At 45.4% G+C, this 22,671-nt stretch overlaps 1 protein-coding gene across 3 annotated transcripts in view; it reads right to left on the reverse strand.

The window, feature by feature from the left end:
- The window catches only part of AMBRA1 (autophagy and beclin 1 regulator 1), a 177,927-nt gene that overhangs the window by 49,581 nt on the left and 105,675 nt on the right, over window positions 1-22,671 (reverse strand). For all 3 annotated transcript variants that reach the window (XM_063117472.1, XM_063117473.1, XM_063117474.1), the window contains 3 exons: window positions 11,229-11,339; window positions 1,758-1,946; window positions 1,195-1,349 (listed from right to left, as the gene is read on the reverse strand). In XM_063117472.1, coding sequence (XP_062973542.1) covers window positions 1,195-1,349; window positions 1,758-1,946; window positions 11,229-11,339 — 455 coding nt within the window. The remainder of the gene's footprint in view (window positions 1-1,194; window positions 1,350-1,757; window positions 1,947-11,228; window positions 11,340-22,671) is intronic.

Raw genomic sequence — 22,671 nt, forward strand, 5'->3', positions numbered from 1 at the left:
AGGCCATCCAGTGGTCAAGATGGATTCCATGCTCCATAATTGCCTCTGTTTAGTCTGGGCCATGCTCACCACCAATATAAGTATTTTAATATTTTAATATTGTGAACTGCTGATTTTATTATTTATATGCCACAAATAAATAAATAAATAAATAAAATTAAGATGCACAGACCATTGTCAGTAGACAGAAGGAAACATTCCATCAATTGCTAAACTGGTAACACTGGCTGCGGTCACATGTCACTGTAAGCCCCACCTCACCCCAAATATTTTGTCTTACTGTGTATGATCTTGTGCTGGTGAATGTTGCTTGATCACTCTCACTTGGCCCCTCCTGCCAGTGGGAGCAGCTAAACAAGCCAGCAACTCTCCATTTATTATTTGCTGTAACATCCAAACCAGGAGCGTCGCTAGTTTTTATCCTAACAAGCCAGAACCATAAGTCAAAATCAAACCTTGGCTTATGACTCTAGCTTGTTAGGAGAGGAACAAGCTGGTTCAAACAGAGAGTTCATGGTGTGTTTAGCCATTCCCCCTAGCAGGAGGGGCCAAGCAGGAGGAATCGAGCAGCATGCAGCGGCACTCTTGCTCCACAATATTCCTGATCCTCAAAAGTTAACAATGGGCCAATTCACACAATCAAAATAAGCTACCACAGCTTGTCATGTTGTTCAAATGCAGGTGGCATGGCTCTTTGAAGGAGGAAACAACCCTTCTATAACATTACAACAGCCCATGGGTTATTGGAGGGTTCTTCCCCCTCCCAACAAGCCATGCTGCCCAGGTTCAGACAACATGACAAGCCACAGTGGGATATTTTGATTATGGAAACTGTGCCCAGCACACACTGTGATTTAAATAAGCCACAATGGCTTAAAACCAGAGTGGGTTGTTTTCATCGTGCTAAATAGGTTAATGAGTAGGGAGTCAACTGATTGAAATGGTTGGTTAAATTGCACCTCCCTAGATATTTGTGACGCTTGCCCATCAATCAATAAAGCCAAGACATCGGACAGTGAAACCTAAACACGCAATTAAGGCTGCAATCCATTGCAGGATTCCTTAGGAGTATGCCCCACTGAACACAGTAGTACTCACTTTCAAGTAAACATACATAGGAGTATGTTGTAAGACAACTGAACAAGATACAGACATGGAGACAAAGGGCTGAAGAAGCAAAGCAATAACACTTACCCTCATTGAGGTTTCTCCTCCGTGTGGCTGCTGAAGCCTGAAGACCTGAGCCACCATATGTTCTGTGGAAGGGTGCAACAGGATACGGCGGGATGCCAGTCCTACCATGACATACCTGCCCATTGGCGACAGGCTCACAGAAATGGCATTGGGACCTAGGGATGAAACATAAACAGGTCTTTGCTTTCACCATTAAGAGACCTTTTCTATCTTTCTTCTTGTCCATTTTCATAAGGTAGGCTGTAACAAAGTCACTGTACAAGCTGTGAAAGATTTCAAGACCAGTTAGAAATCTCTAAGATGATTATTTGTCCATTACCATATTAGTCACAACTATATTTAGTTAAGTGGTCACTTTATAGGACACCACATGGTAGTGCTCACACTGGGCTCTTACATGGCAAATCTGTACACAATCAGGGTTCTACAAACGTTTCCCTTGCAGCTGTAACATACTGTGCATCAGTTGATCTCTCAAATGTTACACTTCTATTTTTGAGTGTATGATTGTGTTAAAACCCTGAGATTTCTCTCAAGCCTGTGACCCATCGATGGGCTCTTACCAAATCGCTTTGTATACAGCATTTCACCCAAGTTGTGTGGTGCTAGGGAATATACAGCCAGTATTCCCTCATCGGGAAAGCCCCGCTGGCTGCTAGGGATGAAGGCTGCCAGGAGTTGCCCATCTGCAGAAATATCACAACTGGCATCATTGTATATCTTGCAGTTCTGAACAAGCACATTCACAGAGGCTGCAAAGAGAGAGAGAAAAAGGGTAATCAAGAATTTAAGATGGAAAACAGGGAAAACAGATCAATCCGAACGCCACCCCCCAACTATTTTATACAAGAGGTGATAGAATTTTAGCTTTCAGGTGCATTTATTGTTTGCTGGATTAAAATCGGTTTTAAAAAGTAAATAAACTTTCAAGGACCTGAGGAATGAAGATCCATACATATCGTAGAACTAAGCATGATTGAAGCACTTTAGTCCCTGGCAAATACCCATTCAATAGTTCTAGTATTTTTATTTTCAGCTGTTAAGCAACAATATAAAAAGTATCTACTGCTTCTTATTACTCTCATGTTACGGTTCCATGCTACCAATTGCTCTTGTTGCCATGGCAATGCTTTGTGTTCATGAATGGGAGAATTTGAAGCCCAGGAGATGGCAAATTTTAAGAGAATGCTATCTCCATGTATTTGTTGGTGTCTGCAGCCAATGCTACAGAAGTCAAAGCATCCCTATTTTGGAAGAAGGGGGTTAAATAAGCCACCAGTAGTAACTAAACATGCAAACTTGTATGGATTCAATATGTTAACAAAGAACAAATGTATCTTGGTGGCACTCTACACAGAGATTTATCATGTCTGTTCAGTTGAGCATATCCCTTTCTTTCCCCTTCATCATCCAAGCTGTTACAAAGTCCTGCCATTTTTACCTAGTGATCTCTGGGAACTTCTTTGGGCTTGGAGAAGCATGACAGGGGTCGTAAAATTGCCTCAAAAGAAAAGGAGAGTTTTGGAAGTCCTCAAATTCTTCTCCCATGTGGATTAAAATCCGACACACAAAACAAATCTTGGCCATTACTATCAGCCCCCTCCCCTCCATTCCCTTATCTTGCAAATGATGGCTAGTGCAAAGGAAAGGACACATGGGGAGATGAGTTTTTGGCCTTTCCCTCCTTTTATCACTACTGCCCTGGCACACTGATTAGTAACACATTGGGTTGCAAAGCACAAGGGATTATGGGAGACGACATTTTCCAGTGGGCTGTTGAAATTTTAGTGAATGAGAAACAGGACACAATTTTTTTGCAGAGTACATCTGCACTGCTTCTTTCCTTCACATGTTACTGGTGCCTGAAGGGGAGTGTGGATTCTTCCAAAGTTTACCGCCACTCCTTCCCACAGTCTGCCACCAAAATTGGAAGACTTTATCCTGTCACATGGGAGGACCAGTATGCTGCTGCCATAGAGAGTAAGTAAAAAAAACTAAGCCAAGTCTGGTACCAGCATCTCCATTACTGATGTCTCAAGGCCTGTGGTGAGAGCCTTGCCCTTTCTACCACCAGAGTAGATTTGGTCTCCCTTCACTTCCACTTGAGTACCACTGTCACTTTAGGGTTTTCCCAGTCCATGAGAAGTCAAAAGTTACACAGAAAGGGAAAACGGTTTTCTGTAAACTGCCCAGAGAGCCCTGGCTATGGGAGCGGTATATAAGTGTAATAAATAAATAAATAAATGGAGCCAGGTGCAGCTTTCCCCCAGAACAGTGCTGCAGTGATAGAGAAGGCTACAGCAGGAGAAGTTTCTTCTTCGGCGCCTCTGTTAAAGGTATGTGCCACTTCTATCATATGTACCCTTTGGCTATTTGGCCCACAGTCCTTTGGCTTCCAGAGCTCGTTTGCATGTTTGATGCTTTCCTGGCAAAAGTCTATGGTTCCTGGCTTTCCTGGCAAAAGTCTACTATGCTGGGAGCTGTAGTCTAAAACATCTGGAGGGCAACAAGTTGGGGAAGGCTGATCTAATTCATTTCAGCTACCTTGGCTTCCAGTCATCATCCTTTTCCTCACACCCTGTCTCTTGCCAACAACATTCAGCAGGGATGGGGAATGTGTGGCTCCCGAGATGTTGGCTAGGGCTGATAGGAATTGCAGTCAAACATCTGGACGACCAAATATTGTCCAATTAACGTACAGTGTCTCCTGCCCTTAAGTTGCTTCAAGTGTTCTTTTCTACCTCCCTATATTTACTTCTCTTTCTCTTCTCCGCCTGCCTACAATTTCACTACCAATTATTAGTCACGTTCCTGCATCTCAGCTCACTGGTGATACCACCCCCTTTCTTCAGCCTTCCTGCTGGTATCTCTTATCACTCAGTGTGCTTTCTTTGCCCACACAAATCCTCCTATCCCTACAGCCAATGAGAGGTTTTATTTATTGCACTGCCCAATAACCCAAGTTCTCTAGTGGGTGTTTTTTGACCCACCCCAACTGCCCTCTCATTTCCCTCAGATTATTTGCAAGCACTCTATTTTGTCTATTTCGTTCTCTGAACATTCATCACCATCACGGCTGCTGCCATCACCACCACCATCAAATCCGTAGCAGATTACAGTACAGACACCAGTTTTCAGATTACAATGCCCAGAAATCTCAATATGCCATACAAAGTTCTAAATTTGTGAAGGCTCTGCACTAAGCTATCATCTGCTAACATGAGCATTTTTGAGGAGGAAGAGTTGCCTACATCAGGAAAACTGCTACAATGAGACTGCCTTTCATCTCTGGTTTTCTTTTACATTGTTAATGATGCCAAGCTCAGAGATCAAAATAGACACCAGAGAACACTTCTACACAACACCAAGGGAGGCCCAGGATTGTCAACAAGACACAGACTCCAGTTTCTCAGGAATTCACGGCAGCCACAACACTCTGCGATCATTCTCAACAATTCAATTTCTTATGAGCTGTTTATTTGGCATCTCATTCCTTCTTAATTTCATTTGTAACTGAGTTATTTCCAATATGTTAAGTGACATAATAACAAAAGGAGCATTTATGATATCAACCTTATTGTCTCTCAATGAAACCTTGACCTATGTTAACATGGGAGACAGAATTTCTGGCTAGTAATCAGGTGATGGCCACAAATTGCCATTGTTCATGACTTATGACGTAATATGTTTCACATGCCTCCACATGAAATACTGACTATGTGTCAGATATGTAAAATCTGGGGAAGCAGGCAATACAGCAGAAATCACACCACTGTAGAAAGAGACAGTGTTACATTTATTAGCATTTACTTGTGGAATTGGGATTCAAAATCCGAATTCTGCAGCTGGCAATGCTCCCCCGACCCCACCCCACCCCGAAAATCCTGAGTCTTATCAAAATCCACAACAGTGTATCCACTCAATTGACTGGCATTAAGCCTATTTTTTTTCAGAGAGGAGGGGGACACACGCTCCCTCATCTATAGCTTTAGCATAATAGGACCTAGAATAGGCTGACATTTTACCATATTACCCCTAAATATTCACATTAAATCTCTGATTATTTAATTATGCATACAATTGCGGGGCACATTTTTTTATCTTCTGCTATTTCTGAACTAGTTCTCCAAACTGAAAAGTGAAGCAGTTATGCCTGTATAATTTGATTTATATGTGTGTAGGTAGTGTCCAACCTACAGCATGGTTGCCACAAATGGCAAAGCCAGGAACAGCCCATAGTACTCATGGATATGATAATCAGACATGAACTCCTATGAATTTCTCCTGTGTAATGCTACTGCCTGCTCCCTGGTCCAGTAGACTAGAGCAAAAACCACACAACAGCACTGGAAACGGAGAGTGTACACCAAAATGGCGCTATTTCAGTCATGACTTGTAACGCTCTTGCTGCAATGATACAACTGGAGTGAAAAGATCCAATTGCCCTGTTAAGAGCAATGCATGCTCTGATCTTCGTAATTCAGTGATGGGGAAAACACAACCCCATCACTGGAACAGCATACACAGATGTGTGTCAAGTGCAATTGTTTCTTTTCTAGCTTGAATAATGATTCCTTTACCTAAGTCAATGGTTTTTCAAGTTCAGAGACCTTGTCTTAAAATGCATGAAGTGCTGTTAGCCTGCCAAGATTTTCCTGCTAAATTCATTGTTAGTTATGCAATACTGTTAGATGTGTGAGTTCCTATAGGGAGCTGATTTACATCTTATCCTTTAGAAAAAAATACTTATGAATGGGCACCCCAGGGTGGGAAAATGGGTTTGATTAGGGAGGGAAAGCAACTCTAGCTTTCTAATATTGCTAGTTCTATAGGTTATAGTCTGAGACAGGTTATATGGTTTGAAACTAGAGAATTACTCTTTGTAACTTTAGGTTGTGCCTCCCTTCCTGGTTTTAAAAGAGGGACAGTGACAGTAAAATACTTCAGATTCTGGGATTAAGGCTGCCATCCTATAGCCCCTGTAGTGTTCTAGGGGCCGTAAGATTTTTCGCTCTCTCCCTCTGAGGCCTCAGAAGGGAAGACATGGCCTCATGAGCCTCTTCCATGAGGCTGTGGAAAGGGCCACAGCTGTAGCTTCTCTAATATGGGAGCGCTGAACAAGAGCACAAAAAGGAGGTGTTCCAGGGACTTTCCATGGGTGTACTGGAAACAGGGGGGAAGGGAGGAATTTGTTTCTCCTGGAGCTGATGTATTTTCTTCCCACTGGTATCAATGGAAGGGAAACAGTTTTACAGAAAGGACATTTTAAAAAATGGAACTGGGGCGGGGGGGGGACACAAATAAAATAACAATGGCACTGCTCTTCCGGACCCTGCTGGTGCAAGCCTGATAGGAGTTTAGATTTTTCAAAGCTTCTAGTGTCTGAACCCACTGCCCCCATTAGTGGGATTGCTCTACCTCTGAATCTTGTAATCACCTAATCATCTGTTTTCAGTGAATTATTTACCCCAGGGCCCAAGTCCTACACAGAGTGAGAATTCCCCTTGCCTTGTCCCAAATACTATTACATGCAATATTAACTGCTCACAATAAATGTAAGAAGTTAGTGATCTCCAAAGAAGTGCATTCATATTGACCTAATGAAAGGGTATGCGATCCTCCTCCCCGCCCCCTATTTGCAATCTCCATTCTATTTTTAAAGGGGTCTGTTTCTTCTTTGTGCCAAAATCCACCTTCACCTCACTCTCAATGCTCTGCATCCTAAAATCCAGCTTTCCTGGATTCACAGAGAATGAATCTAGCAGTCATGATTAGCTCTGTGACTCACTTCAGCTTTTAAGTCTAGCATTTGATTCTTCTGACAGCCTCTGTTATTACACTGTTGCTGTGACATATGCTAATTTTTCAGTAAGATTACTGCCATCAACTGGTAAGTGTCCATTAAGGCAAACCTCTATATTGCCACTGCATACCTAGCACTTTTATTGCAATTATGAAATAGAACATATCTTAGGCATATGCTAGAGACACTTTTTTCCAGGTTGAGAAATGTCTCCTGGAAACAATGACTGGTTTTATAAAAGTATGTATAAAAGTATATATCAGAGCTGATCAGAGCCATACATGCCTTGTGACCCCTTCTCACGAACAAACCCACTGTGATATGTTAACAGCAACAACATCTAGCCTTCTCTACCCCAATTCACATGATCTGTTTCTGTAGTGAGATACACTGTTAAGATTTCTTCAGGGAAGAAAAGTTAAAGTACCAAAAGTAATTATATGTACACAAACCTCAACTAGTTTGTCTTAAACTAATAAAACTGGATAGAGTTTATTGTTAAGAACTCCCTCAAAACAAATGATGAATTGGCACAGGAGATCTAGGCTTCTCTACTGCGTATATTTGAGTTAGTTTCATCAACAGAGATAACACCAGCGGACGAATGTAGTTTGGGGGGGATTTGAACACTGGCTTGAAACTGCTTTAATTTTACAAGAAATACTACTTTGTTGTATGAAAATCTTTAGGAGGAGGATGTTGCAAAAGAGAAATAAGCTTCATTAAGGTCAATAGTCAAAAGCGGTTTAGTAGGACAGAAATCTAGAATTCATGGTCAACAAGTTCCTAATCTTTTGCCCTTCCTTAAAAAACATTAAACATTGAGTTTAAATGTGTCAGTCATTGGAAAAGCACAAAAGAGCAGCCCTGGTGGATCAGACTAAGGATCCATCTAGTTCAGCCTTCCCCAACCTGATGCCCTCCAGATGTGTCAAATTGCAACTCGCATAATTCCCAGCCAGCATGGCCAAAATGTCCAGTCAGATGCTTCTGGGAAGCCCACAAGCAGGGCATGAAGGCAAGAGCCCTCCTTATCGTTTGTTGTCAGCACCTGGTATTTAGAGGTGCATCATGGTTATGGCAGATGATTGGCAGCAGATGATTGACATTGCCTCTGTGAATTTGTCTAATTCCTCTTTAAAAGCCATCTATGCCAGTGGCCAGTCTTAAGGAATTTCATTGTGTGAAGTAGTTCTCTTTTGTCTACTGCAATTCTAGGAGCTGAAGTGAAACAATGCCAGGCCATCCAGACACTTGAGGTGGGTGAAAATATAAAACAAATTTCATATTTAGGTGATATAAAGGCAAGCAGGCCCCAAAGCCAGGCACCAGATGAACAAGACGTAACTCCTTTGATCCCTAAACTTTACGAAGAGGATTCACCTATAGAATTTTGTGCCTGTTTAAGGTCCACCTGCCAATCTTGCCTTCTTCAGCTATCACTCTTGCTTAGTTTCTTTTTAAACTAAAGAGTATCACTTCAAACATTATTTGCCCAGCTACAAAGTTAATAAAAATCAGTGGTATAACTCAACTAATCTAGGATATCACCAGGTACACCATGTAGATTGTAGTAATTCTACTCTAGAAATTATTTGACTCCAATACCAATTAGAAATTATTTTTGGGTAGACAACCCTCTTGTACAAAGCTCAAATCATGTAGCTGGGAAAACACAATGTAAACTAACCAAGATTCAGCACTTAACAGCTTCCTAGAATCATAGAATCATAGAATAGCAGAGTTGGAAGGGGCCTACAAGGCCATCGAGTCCAATCCCCTGCTCAACAGATGGTTGTCAGGGCTTCCTATGACATGTGCACCAGGAATTATGGTTAAGTGCTTGCAAAGAGGTCAGGATTCATAAACCAACTTTGAACTCTTATGCATATCTGGTTTACAGAGTAAGCATTTTTGGCTTGATGTAGCTAAATACAGCCTGGTCCGCACATAATGCTAACATATGTTGTAGGTTATTGAATTCTGGCTTGCTGTGATGTTTGAATATGGCTGTACTAACAAACCATGGCTTGTTAACCATAAACAACCCATAAAGAGAACCCATGGTATGTTGTTGAGTTGTGAACTTTTTCAACAGGCTACAGAGTGCTGCTCTAGAAGAGCCACCGGGATTTTTGTTTTGCACCAATGGCTGATGGGATACCACCGGGAGGACCAGGGCAGGAGAGAGGGCAGAGGAACTGTCAATCAAATATTGTGCTGGATTTTACTCAACTCTACAACAGCCCACACTCACACAATGATGGAGATAGAACATGTTGTATGGGGAGTACCCCCTAAAAGCTCACCCACTGAGTGGAGTTTTCACACTGCTTTTTATTTTTATGTTATTTATTTATTTATTTATTTATTTTATTACATTTATAATAAATAAACACTTTGACTAAAGTGTCATCTGAAACGAGCCAACGTAAATCATTTTTTTAAAATGCACATAACAACTGACCTCTGTCATTGAATTGACTCTACATATCTACCAGTAGTACAATACTCTCTGAAAGCTTGGATTTCCCAAGCCATTCAATATTATAGTGTAATTCTAACACACCTAAGTAACTTTTTGGGCGATGAGGTACATGCTGAGGCCAAAATAGTATTGTAATCCTATCCCTCCACAAAAAGCTAAGCTAAGCCTAGAGTGCTTTGAGACCATCTTCCACCATTATATAGACAGGTGACTAATCTCTGAAGCAGCATTTTAACCAGAGTACTGCTAGCGAGACAATTCTTCTACTCCTTAATTGCAGAACTTGACAGGTTATAAAAAATGGTTCATCCCAATGACAGCTCCCACTGAGGGAAATGTTTCTACAATATAACCAAACGTACAGAAAGAAACAAAAGTCTTTACAGAATAGCAGTATGTCTATATATCGAATTGCATAAGCCAGCTGTAGCTACCAACTGGAAACTAGAGCTAAGGCAAAGGGCGTGAGGCCCAAATTCTGCAAATACTTCTGTGCCCAGCTCCATCAAGCAATTGTCCTTTTTGGTGAAGGGGGGAGCGGGGACAGCCCTTTTGCCAATGGAACCAGGTTAATGCTCCTTATCCCCAATTCAGCTCTAGTCATGTGAAGTTATGTGTGACTAGTTGCATTAGATGGAGATGGGGATGTACATCTGAATATTACAAGCAGAATATTGCCATAGTTCTATCCGAAGGCCAATAATTTAAGACCATTTCATGATTGAGATTCAAAAGAAATATACATGCTACATCTAGCCACTAGAAAGGCTAAAGCAGTTCTGGGCTACCTTAGAAGAAGTGTTGTATCAAAGACACATGAAGTCCTTATTCCTCTCTACTCTGCACCAGTGAGACCACACCTGGAGTATTGTGTACAGTTCTGGGCACCACATTTCCAGAAGGACATTGACTGGTTTAGAAGAGGGCAACAAAGATGATAAAGGGACTTGGGGACATGTCCTATGAGGACAGGCTGAAGGAACTTGAGATGTTTCGTCTGGAGAAAAGGAGACTGAGGAGAGATATGTTAGCAGTGTTCAGGGACATAAAAGGGTACCACAGGGAGGATGGTCAAGAACTATTTTCCATTGCCACAAAAATTAGGACCTGAAATAATGGGTATAAATTACAGCTACCTAGATTTTGATTAAATATAAGGAAATATATATATATATATCTTTTTTCTTCTCCCAGGCATTTTTAACAGCATTTTAACAGCATTTAACAACGTTAAGTTTGTTTTTAATGGACCCCACAATTGTTGTTTTTAAATGGATACTGTTGTTTTTATACTGTTTTTATGTGTGTGTGTGTGTGTGTGTGTGTTTTTAATTGTATACTTTTAATGTTTACTATTTTTAAATGTTGTAAACCGCCCAGAGAGCTTCGGCTGTGGGGCGGTATATAAATGTAATTAAATAAGTAAATAAATAAATAAAAACTTCCTGATGGTAAGATCTGTACAACAGTGGAACAATCTACCTATGGAGGTTGTGGGTTCTCCATCTCTGGAGGTTTTTAAGAAGAAGCTGGACAGCCACTTCTCGTGGATGGTTTAATTGGTTTTCCTGCACACTGCAGAGGATTGGACTAGATGATCCTTGTGGTCCCTTCAAACTCCACAATTCTATGATTCATCTGCTTAAACAATGGTCTTATCTTATGTAGTACAGAACAACCCTTCCTCCCACCACAAGATGCCTTAGAAATTCAGAGGAGGTACCAATCCCCTTTTCAGCTTACCATTGCTTATTTCAGGTAAGTCAAATTTGGTGAAATCCCACCACTGAAGCCGGTAGGTGGTATTGGCAATATTGCTGGCCACAGCAGACTGTCCATCTCCAATTACAGCCCCTAAGGACAAAAAAAGGGGAAAAGATCACTAAATAAATCTTTCAACTTCAAAGAACAGATAATCAAAACACACTAGTTAAAGGAGGAAAAACAGAAGTTAGGGCTCAAAGGCCAAAGGTTTCTCGGTTCCTTAAGAAAATGAAAAAGGCAAGTCATATGATGCATGAAAGCCAGAGAAAAAAGGTAAATACAACTAAATATGCTGGCAAGCGGCAACATCAAAGAGAGCTTTTGGAGAAAGATGATAAACAATAAATCATCAAGCTTACACCATAGTATTAACCAAGGAATTGAGACACACATTCAGAAATTGCATAACCAATAACAATATATAATACTCCTGTTCAGAAGTATCCTTCCTATATGAGGGACGAAGCAGCAGCCAGGCACCTCTCCAACATGCCTGGGTCCAGCTCCAGCTCAGAGCCCCCTCCCTCCTGCCACCAACTGTCTCTGCAGAGGCCACCAGAGAGGGAGGAAGCAGCAGCCAGGCACCTCTCCACCGTGCCTGGGTCCAGCTCCAGCTGAGAGCCCCCTCCCTCCTGCTACCAACTGTCTCTGCAGAGGCCACCAGTGAGGGAGGAAGCAGCAGCCAGGCACCTCTCCACCGTGCCTGGGTCCAGCTCCAGCTCAGAGCGCCCTCCCTCCTGCCACCAACTGTCTCTGCAGAGGCCACCAGAGAGGGAGGAAGCAGCAGCCAGGCACCTCTCCACTGTGCCTGGGTCCAGCTCCAGCTCAGAGCGCCCTCCCTCCTGCCACCAACTGTCTCTGCAGAGGCCACCAGAGAGGGAGGAAGCAGCAGCCAGGCACCTCTCCACCGTGCCTGGGTCCAGCTCCAGCTGAGAGCGCCCTCCCTCCTGCCACCAACTGTCTCTGCAGAGGCCACCAGAGAGGGAGGAAGCAGCAGCCAGGCACCTCTCCACCGTGCCTGGGTCCAGCTCCAGCTCAGAGCGCCCTCCCTCCTGCCACCAACTGTCTCTGCAGAGGCCACCAGAGAGGGAGGAAGCAGCAGCCAGGCACCTCTCCACCGTGCCTGGGTCCAGCTCCAGCTGAGAGCCCCCTCCCTCCTGCCACCAACTGTCTCTGCAGAGGCCACCAGAGAGGGAGGAAGCAGCAGCCAGGCACCTCTCCACTGTGCCTGGGTCCAGCTCCAGCTCAGAGCGCCCTGCCTCCTGCTACCAACTGTCTCTGCAGAGGCCACCAGAGAGGGAGGAAGCAGCAGCCAGGCACCTCTCCACCGTGCCTGGGTCCAGCTCCAGCTGAGAGCCCCCTCCCTCCTGCCACCAACTGTCTCTGCAGAGGCCACCAGAGAGGGAGGAAGCAGCAGCCAGGCACCTCTCCACTGTGCCTGGGTCCAGCTCCAGCTCAGAGCGCCCTCCCTCCTGCCACCAACTGTCTCTGCAGAGGCCACCAGAGAGGGAGGAAGCAGCAGCCAGGCACCTCTCCACCGTGCCTGGGTCCAGCTCCAGCTGAGAGCGCCCTCCCTCCTGCCACCAACTGTCTCTGCAGAGGCCACCAGAGAGGGAGGAAGCAGCAGCCAGGCACCTCTCCACCGTGCCTGGGTCCAGCTCCAGCTCAGAGCGCCCTCCCTCCTGCCACCAACTGTCTCTGCAGAGGCCACCAGAGAGGGAGGAAGCAGCAGCCAGGCACCTCTCCACCGTGCCTGGGTCCAGCTCCAGCTGAGAGCCCCCTCCCTCCTGCCACCAACTGTCTCTGCAGAGGCCACCAGAGAGGGAGGAAGCAGCAGCCAGGCACCTCTCCACTGTGCCTGGGTCCAGCTCCAGCTCAGAGCGCCCTGCCTCCTGCTACCAACTGTCTCTGCAGAGGCCACCAGAGAGGGAGGAAGCAGCAGCCAGGCACCTCTCCACCGTGCCTGGGTCCAGCTCCAGCTGAGAGCCCCCTCCCTCCTGCTACCAACTGTCTCTGCAGAGGCCACCAGAGAGGGAGGAAGCAGCAGCCAGGCACCTCTCCACCATGCCTGGGTCCAGCTCCAGCTGAGAGCCCCCTCCCTCCTGCTACCAACTGTCTCTGCAGAGGCCACCAGTGAGGGAGGAAGCAGCAGCCAGGCACCTCTCCACTGTGCCTGGGTCCAGCTCCAGCTCAGAGCGCCCTCCCTCCTGCCACCAACTGTCTCTGCAGAGGCCACCAGAGAGGGAGGAAGCAGCAGCCAGGCACCTCTCCACCGTGCCTGGGTCCAGCTCCAGCTGAGAGCCCCCTCCCTCCTGCCACCAACTGTCTCTGCAGAGGCCACCAGAGAGGGAGGAAGCAGCAGCCAGGCACCTCTCCACTGTGCCTGGGTCCAGCTCCAGCTCAGAGCGCCCTCCCTCCTGCTACCAACTGTCTCTGCAGAGGCCACCAGTGAGGGAGGAAGCAGCAGCCAGGCACCTCTCCACTGTGCCTGGGTCCAGCTCCAGCTCAGAGCGCCCTCCCTCCTGCCACCAACTGTCTCTGCAGAGGCCACCAGAGAGGGAGGAAGCAGCAGCCAGGCACCTCTCCACTGTGCCTGGGTCCAGCTCCAGCTCAGAGCGCCCTCCCTCCTGCTACCAACTGTCTCTGCAGAGGCCACCAGTGAGGGAGGAAGCAGCAGCCAGGCACCTCTCCACCATGCCTGGGTCCAGCTCCAGCTGAGAGCCCCGTCCATCCTGCTACCAACTGTCTCTGCAGAGGCCACCAGAGAGGGAGGAAGCAGCAGCCAGGCACCTCTCCACCGTGCCTGGGTCCAGCTCCAGCTGAGAGCCCCCTCCCTCCTGCTACCAACTGTCTCTGCAGAGGCCACCAGAGAGGGAGGAAGCAGCAGCCAGGCACCTCTCCACCATGCCTGGGTCCAGCTCCAGCTGAGAGCCCCCTCCCTCCTGCTACCAACTGTCTCTGCAGAGGCCACCAGTGAGGGAGGAAGCAGCAGCCAGGCACCTCTCCACCATGCCTGGGTCCAGCTCCAGCTGAGAGCCCCGTCCATCCTGCTACCAACTGTCTCTGCAGAGGCCACCAGAGAGGGAGGAAGCAGCAGCCAGGCACCTCTCCACCGTGCCTGGGTCCAGCTCCAGCTGAGAGCCCCCTCCCTCCTGCTACCAACTGTCTCTGCAGAGGCCACCAGAGAGGGAGGAAGCAGCAGCCAGGCACCTCTCCACCGTGCCTGGGTCCAGCTCCAGCTGAGAGCCCCCTCCCTCCTGCCACCAACTGTCTCTGCAGAGGCCACCAGTGAGGGAGGAAGCAGCAGCCAGGCACCTCTCCACTGTGCCTGGGTCCAGCTCCAGCTCAGAGCGCCCTGCCTCCTGCTACCAACTGTCTCTGCAGAGGCCACCAGAGAGGGAGGAAGCAGCAGCCAGGCACCTCTCCACTGTGCCTGGGTCCAGCTCCAGCTCAGAGCGCCCTCCCTCCTGCTACCAACTGTCTCTGCAGAGGCCACCAGAGAGGGAGGAAGCAGCAGCCAGGCACCTCTCCACCGTGCCTGGGTCCAGCTCCAGCTGAGAGCCCCCTCCCTCCTGCCACCAACTGTCTCTGCAGAGGCCACCAGTGAGGGAGGAAGCAGCAGCCAGGCACCTCTCCACCATGCCTGGGTCCAGCTCCAGCTGAGAGCCCCGTCCATCCTGCTACCAACTGTCTCTGCAGAGGCCACCAGAGAGGGAGGAAGCAGCAGCCAGGCACCTCTCCACCGTGCCTGGGTCCAGCTCCAGCTGAGAGCCCCCTCCCTCCTGCCACCAACTGTCTCTGCAGAGGCCACCAGTGAGGGAGGAAGCAGCAGCCAGGCACCTCTCCACCATGCCTGGGTCCAGCTCCAGCTCAGAGCGCCCTGCCTCCTGCTACCAACTGTCTCTGCAGAGGCCACCAGAGAGGGAGGAAGCAGCAGCCAGGCACCTCTCCACTGTGCCTGGGTCCAGCTCCAGCTCAGAGCGCCCTCCCTCCTGCTACCAACTGTCTCTGCAGAGGCCACCAGAGAGGGAGGAAGCAGCAGCCAGGCACCTCTCCACCGTGCCTGGGTCCAGCTCCAGCTGAGAGCCCCCTCCCTCCTGCCACCAACTGTCTCTGCAGAGGCCACCAGTGAGGGAGGAAGCAGCAGCCAGGCACCTCTCCACCGTGCCTGGGTCCAGCTCCAGCTGAGAGCCCCGTCCATCCTGCTACCAACTGTCTCTGCAGAGGCCACCAGAGAGGGAGGAAGCAGCAGCCAGGCACCTCTCCACCGTGCCTGGGTCCAGCTCCAGCTGAGAGCCCCCTCCCTCCTGCTACCAACTATCACTGCAGAGGCCACCAGTGAGGGAGGAAGCAGCAGCCAGGCACCTCTCCACCATGCCTGGGTCCAGCTCCAGCTGAGAGCCCCCTCCCTCCTGCTACCAACTGTCTCTGCAGAGGCCACCAGAGAGGGAGGAAGCAGCAGCCAGGCACCTCTCCACCGTGCCTGGGTCCAGCTCCAGCTGAGAGCCCCCTCCCTCCTGCTACCAACTGTCTCTAGAGAGGCCACCAGTGAGGGAGGAAGCAGCAGCCAGGCACCTCTCCACCGTGCCTGGGTCCAGCTCCAGCTGAAAGCCCCCTCCCTCCTGCTACCAACTGTCTCTGCAGAGGCCACCAGAGAGGGAGGAAGCAGCAGCCAGGCACCTCTCCACCGTGCCTGGGTCCAGCTCCAGCTCAGAGCGCCCTGCCTCCTGCTACCAACTGTCTCTGCAGAGGCCACCAGAGAGGGAGGAAGCAGCAGCCAGGCACCTCTCCACCGTGCCTGGGTCCAGCTCCAGCTGAGAGCCCCCTCCCTCCTGCCACCAACTGTCTCTAGAGAGGCCACCAGTGAGGGAGGAAGCAGCAGCCAGGCACCTCTCCACCGTGCCTCGGTCCAGCTCCAGCTCAGAGCCCCCTCCCTCCTGCTACCAACTGTAACTGCTGAACTTTCCAACTAAGATTGTAGTGCCTGAGTTTGCTTTCCTTTTCCCCCTCCTCCTCCTCCCTCCCAATCCCCTTTCCTTTTGTGTCATGTCTTTTAGATTGTAAGCCTGTGGGCAGGGACTGTCAAGAAATACTTTTGTAAGCCGCCATGAGAGCCTTTTTTGGCTGAATGGCGGCATAAAAATCCTTAAATAAATAAATAAATAAATATATTGGATAACTGAGTGGAAAGTGAGGCTACACTGATTAGATCCACTTCTAATATCAGGTGCAGCAACTAGTCTCTCCTCCAGCATCTAGACATACGGTGTGAATGTCAGCAGGGAAGGCTGCCTCCCTGCAGATCTTCACAGTATAGATGTGGATGCCAGTGGGAGGGGCTAGTCACCATGCATGTTGGGGTGGGGCTAGTCAGCACAGCTCCGCCCCCTCACATGTTCGTTCAGTGCAGGAGGTATACTTCTGAAAAGGCTTAATTTTGTACTAAAATTAAGAAAACATGAGAACTAAAGCAGTGTGTGTGTGTGTGTGTGTGTGTGTGTGTGTGTGTTTTATAGTACAACTGGCCTCTCCATGTGCCAATAAGCCAAGCACATTATACATTTCAACTGCTCCACAAATTTTGAGAGGAAGCTGGAAGTGATCTAGTTGCTCTGGTTCTTGATTAAGTTTTCTGAATAATCTAGTAATGTTCACAATAAAAGTCAGAATATTAGGTAAGAAAAAATACCGCAACTGCTATGATGCAGTAACTCTGATGCTTACAGGCATAGAAAATGCAAACTAGTGTAGTTCTTGGATAAAGCAGGCAGGACATCCTAGTGGGATATAGGACACCAGTTCAATTGTCCAGCCTCTAGCCATTAGAGAATAACCCCCAGTAAACCAAACCTGCACATAATAATTAGAAATGTCACTGATATTCACACTTCGGAATACAAATTTCTCTGGCCCAAGCACTGTGCTGCAACCAAGCACATTTTACTTCAAAAGTTCTTCTGGCTCACACTGTCATCTGAGCCAGTGTACCTCTCTCCTAGAATCTTGAAGGGTGCAACAACAGTGTCCCTGGGGCCAGAGAATCATAACTCTCCAAAGTGTCTGTCCATACTATATACATAAGGCACCCTGGGGGCTGCGTTTTCCATGGTTCCTCGTGCCAGAGTGACCGCTGATCATTTGCAATGGCCTTTTGAAATTAGGCCTATGGCTGTGGCGCTAGGGTTGCAGATCACCCACCCCTGGTTTACGGGTCTGCAGGGAGTTGGGGAAGGAAAGTCAGAGGGGATTGTGAGAGCTGTTCAACCCCCCACTGTGCTCTTAACCTCAATGAGTATGTGAAGGGGTATACATTCAGGATTGGAATGGGGGGAACAAACTTTTTCATTGTTATCCTTAGACTCCACACTGACAAAGTCTATGTACTACATCCCCAAAGTCTATAGGCTGAAATCATTCCCTAAAGGGGAGCTGGGGATGGTGGAATATTTGTGGAAGACAAAGAGTAACTTCACTGCTTCTTAAGATCTATAAAATCTATGTATAAGTTCAGTAAACATCCCTCTCGCATAGACAAAGTGAAAGAGTATATGCATGCAAGCCATCTGAAATAGTTTGGCAACATCCACCAATTTTGCCATCTCACCAATGACTCAATAATGGCATGATCTATTCCTTCTTACCCATAGACAAACATGCTACACCATTTCTAGTATGATGTATTCTACAGAAAGAACAGCTATCCTTTTTATTTAGGGAAAGGGCAGATATCCTTTATATTTAAAGATAACATTGACCCAGTGATCTTCATTCTTCCAAAAGGTTCCCCATATGTCCACTGAATTGCTATTCCATTTGAGTACCAAGCATTCCAATTCACCTACATTGGCTTTGAGGCTTTTGATTTTTGCATATAAACCTGGCTTTTGATACGGTGAACCACCAAATTTTGGAAATTAAACTCCTAAGACCCTAAAGATGTTTGGTCTAGATCTTGGGTAGTTCAATTTTGTTTGTTTTTTAAAATGGGAGAGCACTCAACATGTCACATAATTGGCAATGCTAACTCAGCAACATGGGGGCTGGCACCTGGTATTCCACAAGGCACAGTATTATCACAAATGCAATTTAATATCTTTATAAAGACACTGGAAGGAATAATCTAAGTCTTTGGAATTGGTATCATCAATATGCTGATAACACCTTGCTTTGCAAGCATCTAGGAAGAGCTGTCTCAGTTTGACATGTCAGATGGTCTGCTGTTGAGGGGGGATGTAACTGTTTGGATGCTGGCTATGTCTTTTATGGTTGTATTTTTATGTCTTTTACTATTGTGTTTTTATCTGATTTGTTTTTATGTTATGTTTTAACTAAGATCTTGTTATAATCTGCATTTAGCTGTCAGTTGCCTCGACTGCCATTCTTGAAAGAAAAAGGAGTTATAAATTTAATAAATGTATTTAATTGATACCTCTCTTTTTAAGGGAAAACTCCTTCACAAAGTGGCTTACAATATAGCTAAGCTAGTATAAACACAACTTTAAAACAATATCACTTATATAAAAAAACAATTCCCCAAGTCTCTTGTAGCTCTATGACTAATATTCCACTACATGAATAATGAATAAATGTTGAGGTTGTGGTCACATTGATTTAAACTGAATCCAGACAAACATATGCTGATAGGTAACTGCAATGATCTGGAGTTCATTGCAGTCCTATCAAAAACATAAAAAGTTTCAAATTTTGTTGTCTACCACATCAACCCCAATGGCCAATTGCTCTTTACTATGCATTGCTTGGTCCACATAGTTTTTTAATTGCACTTGCAGGCAGAGCAAATACATCACCGTACATCTGCCCAGCAATTTTCCTTCTTAGTTCTCTACCCTTAAAAAACACATGGATTGTTAGCATAAATCAAAGGGATAAAGAATAAACCTCTATATTTAAATGTGATCAGCAGTAGTATTTCAGCACAGAAGCATATACAACTAGGTCATGGCAGAAAAACCTCTATCCCTAGTTACACTTCTGTCACCCAGGACAAGAAAAAGAACAAATAAGGTAGAAGGCCCAGCACGGTGGAACAACCGACATGTAGTCACTCTTTGGCCATATCTGGCCCTCACTGACTATGTAGGAAGAGGAATGAAGAATTCAGAAATCTCAAAAAAAATAAGGAGCACGGCCTTCTCTGTTGAAACATCCACCATGTGGAATTCCATCCCAGGGAAAACCTGCATGGCCAAATTCCAATGGCAAGTAAAGACTTTCCTATATAGGAAGATCTTTTCTATGGGCTAGAAAGAATCTTCAGGAAAAGCAGACTTGAAAATTGCTACTAAAAAGAGAAGGAAATTCAGATTTTAGGTTGATTGGATTGGATCACCTTTATTAATATGGCACACCTAGGAAATAGCAAAATAAAAACAAGCTGCTATAGGCAAGACAAGAAAATCTGAAGTATTTTGGAAGACATGTTTCTTCTCTGGTAATTTTTTTTAAAAAAAAAAAGGTTTGTTGACATGATCAACAATATGGGATATTAAAATTCCAGCTATCCCAATGAGAAGGAAATATAACCGTGCCAAAATTCCTTGGAAGGTCACATTATTTTAAAGTCAACAGTATAGCTTGGAGAGCATACATCAGGGCTCCTATCACAGCTACCTGAACTCACCTGTCAAATATAACTCTGTGCACTGTTCTTTCCCTTCCTTCCCAGGGCATCAGTGACCATGATCTTTCCAAGAAACAGCCTTGAAACAAACTAGTTACTAGCCCATTCTTACAAAGCTACTCAACCAAGAATATAATGCAGGTTACACTATCACACTCCTCGAAAATATAAACAAAACAAAAGCAAAACTTCTAGATGAGCAAAATCAGGTATGAGTGCCAATCTGAAAAACATGCCCAGGGAGCAGAGCAGTTCTCTTATTGGTAAGAAACTATTAACGTTCTACCTACACGTAGCAGCTTTCTGATTCACATACTCACAATAAAAGTGATATACCTATGATTTAACATTTCAAAATAAATGCTTATTCTGTCATGGAGATTCATCTCTGCGCTGAAAAAAGTAATTTGCAAAGCAGCCTCAAGTTGCGCGCCAATATTGCATCCTAGCATCTTTCAGGCATAGCATTTCTCATACCAGTGCCATAACTTTAAAGGAGATGGCAATGAACAATCATTCTCGGGATCTCGGTTTATTTGGTTTGAAGGGGCAGCAGTTATATGTTAAAAATTCACACACGCCCCATTTTTTATTTTATTTTTTTGCTATGAACACATCAAAGCTATTTGTTGGAAAGTGTTTTCCTTGCCCAGCCACTCCACTCAGGGAGTTTTTTTTCATTCCTGCCAGTTCTTTTCTTTGTTAGCCTTCAGTCCATTTCTTCCTACAAAGGCCAGGGTGGGGGTGGGGAGAATATAGCTATTCTCATTCACCCACATCCTGCCCACTTCCTTGTTGAAGCCAACTACAGACAAGTGTTATCTCAGGTAGTATCAGAGGGAGAGAGAATGAGTAAAGACAGCAGTTGAAGCATCTGTGTGACCTTTAGATGGAGATTTCTGGCCAAAATGGTTTGGGTCAATATGTACTGGTTGCAAATCAGCTCACCTCAGAAGTGTTTATTCTGTAATTTATACACATTAATTTTAAAATTGCCTGCACTTATACTAATTATGTAATTGATACACATAATTATTAGATTACACCCCGTTACATTTAGCAAAATGTCATTCAATTTTATATAGTCTGCATCTAAGCAATCATCACCCACCTAAAAGCATATTGTGGGAAAGCACATTTGGCAACAGAAGGGAACGGATAAGGCGTCATATCGTATCACAAATAAATCCAGAGATGCAGAACTTTTGCATTAACCAAAATAATTATTCAAAATGTAATCTCTTGAACTATTAATTTAATTAAAACTGTTTCCTATATTCTCAGCTTGCAAAATAAAGAATAGGAATGAAGCGAGCCAGTATGTTATGGGACAGTTTACAAATCTGTGACCATATCAGTTAAGGATTGGACATGCAAAGCCAGCTCTTTCACAAACCAATCTCGGCAATCACTTGGCAAACTGTTTTGGGGACCTCTGAGGCTTTCACTGTCTGGCAGACTCAAGGGCGATGAAAGCAGTTATTCAATGGTCTGGTGCTTGCCATTGCTGAGGGGGAAATCGCAACCTCTCTTCAAAGATTACTTAGATTTCAAAACGCTGAAGTACAAGCTGAAGGGCAATTGAAATGCAGTGAATGTGGGTTTGATTGGCAACTTTCCTGCGTCTGTCTATCAATGGATAATAGAACACTGGGGTGATGACAGAAATGAAGATAAATTCTTTCTGCAGTAACCCCCCCCCACATCTCCAACCACCCCCAGTCAACACATGACAGATGAGTTGGGGGGGGGGGATTAGCCCTTCAACAAAATGGGGTTGTAGTCCCCAACCCCCACTACGAGATTCCTTCATGTAATTTATCTATCTATCCATCATTTTAAATCCAATGAGAAGATCTATGCTTCTGAAACACAGAATAATCTATATGAGACATTTGAGAGCTAAATCATGTAAACATTGGCCTAAACTTGGAATAGCTGAGTGCCTGTTAAGGCAGGAAAAATTATTTTTTTACCTTCCAAGAACATTTTGCTTTTGGTCCAAAATCGTTATTCTGACCTGAATGACCTATCCATTTTTGTTCTCTGCCACAAAAATAAGATGAAGCATCAGAAGAAGAACATGATGTGAAAAAGTGGCTTCCTTTGTCAACTAATTTACCAATTTATGACAATTTTCTACTATTTGCTGGGCGGGGGGGGGGAGAGAAGTTCTATTATGCAAGAAGTCATAACACTACAGGACTGGTCTGAACTTGAAAATAATATCAACAAATAGGAGCCACCATATTACACAGGCTTTCCCTGGTTTTTAATGTAGCTGGTTTTATATTGCCTTCTTTAACTTTTTAATGCTTTAAATTATACTTGTTACATTTTATGGTTTTTAATTGCCCCACTGCCCAGAGAGCTTCGACTGATGGGCAGTATAAAAATGTAATAAATAAATAAATAAATAAATAAATAAATAAGAATATTAGATACACAGTGTGTCCCCTCCCCCAACTGGCCGTATTCAAATGTAATCCTAAACCTGAATGAACCTTGGGCGTGTGCACTCCCCACTCCTCCAGCACAGCTAGAAAGAGGAGATTGGAAATCTCTCACTTTCATTTTCAGTTAGCTGCAGTTTAATATTATGTCCAAATACTAGACTGTGATTAACCTTAATTATGATTTATCAAAACAACTTAACTACATAAATCATGATGTAAAGTTGGCTTGTTTCAACTTTGTTTAACCCGCAAATAACTCCTGCCAGTTATTTGAGGGTTATATGGATTGCATGACATAAACAAGCCACAGCACCCCCTGCCAGGG

The sequence above is a fragment of the Elgaria multicarinata genome, chromosome 2 (genome assembly GCF_023053635.1).
Source record: "Elgaria multicarinata webbii isolate HBS135686 ecotype San Diego chromosome 2, rElgMul1.1.pri, whole genome shotgun sequence".
In the NCBI taxonomy this organism is placed as follows: Eukaryota; Metazoa; Chordata; class Lepidosauria; order Squamata; family Anguidae; genus Elgaria; species Elgaria multicarinata.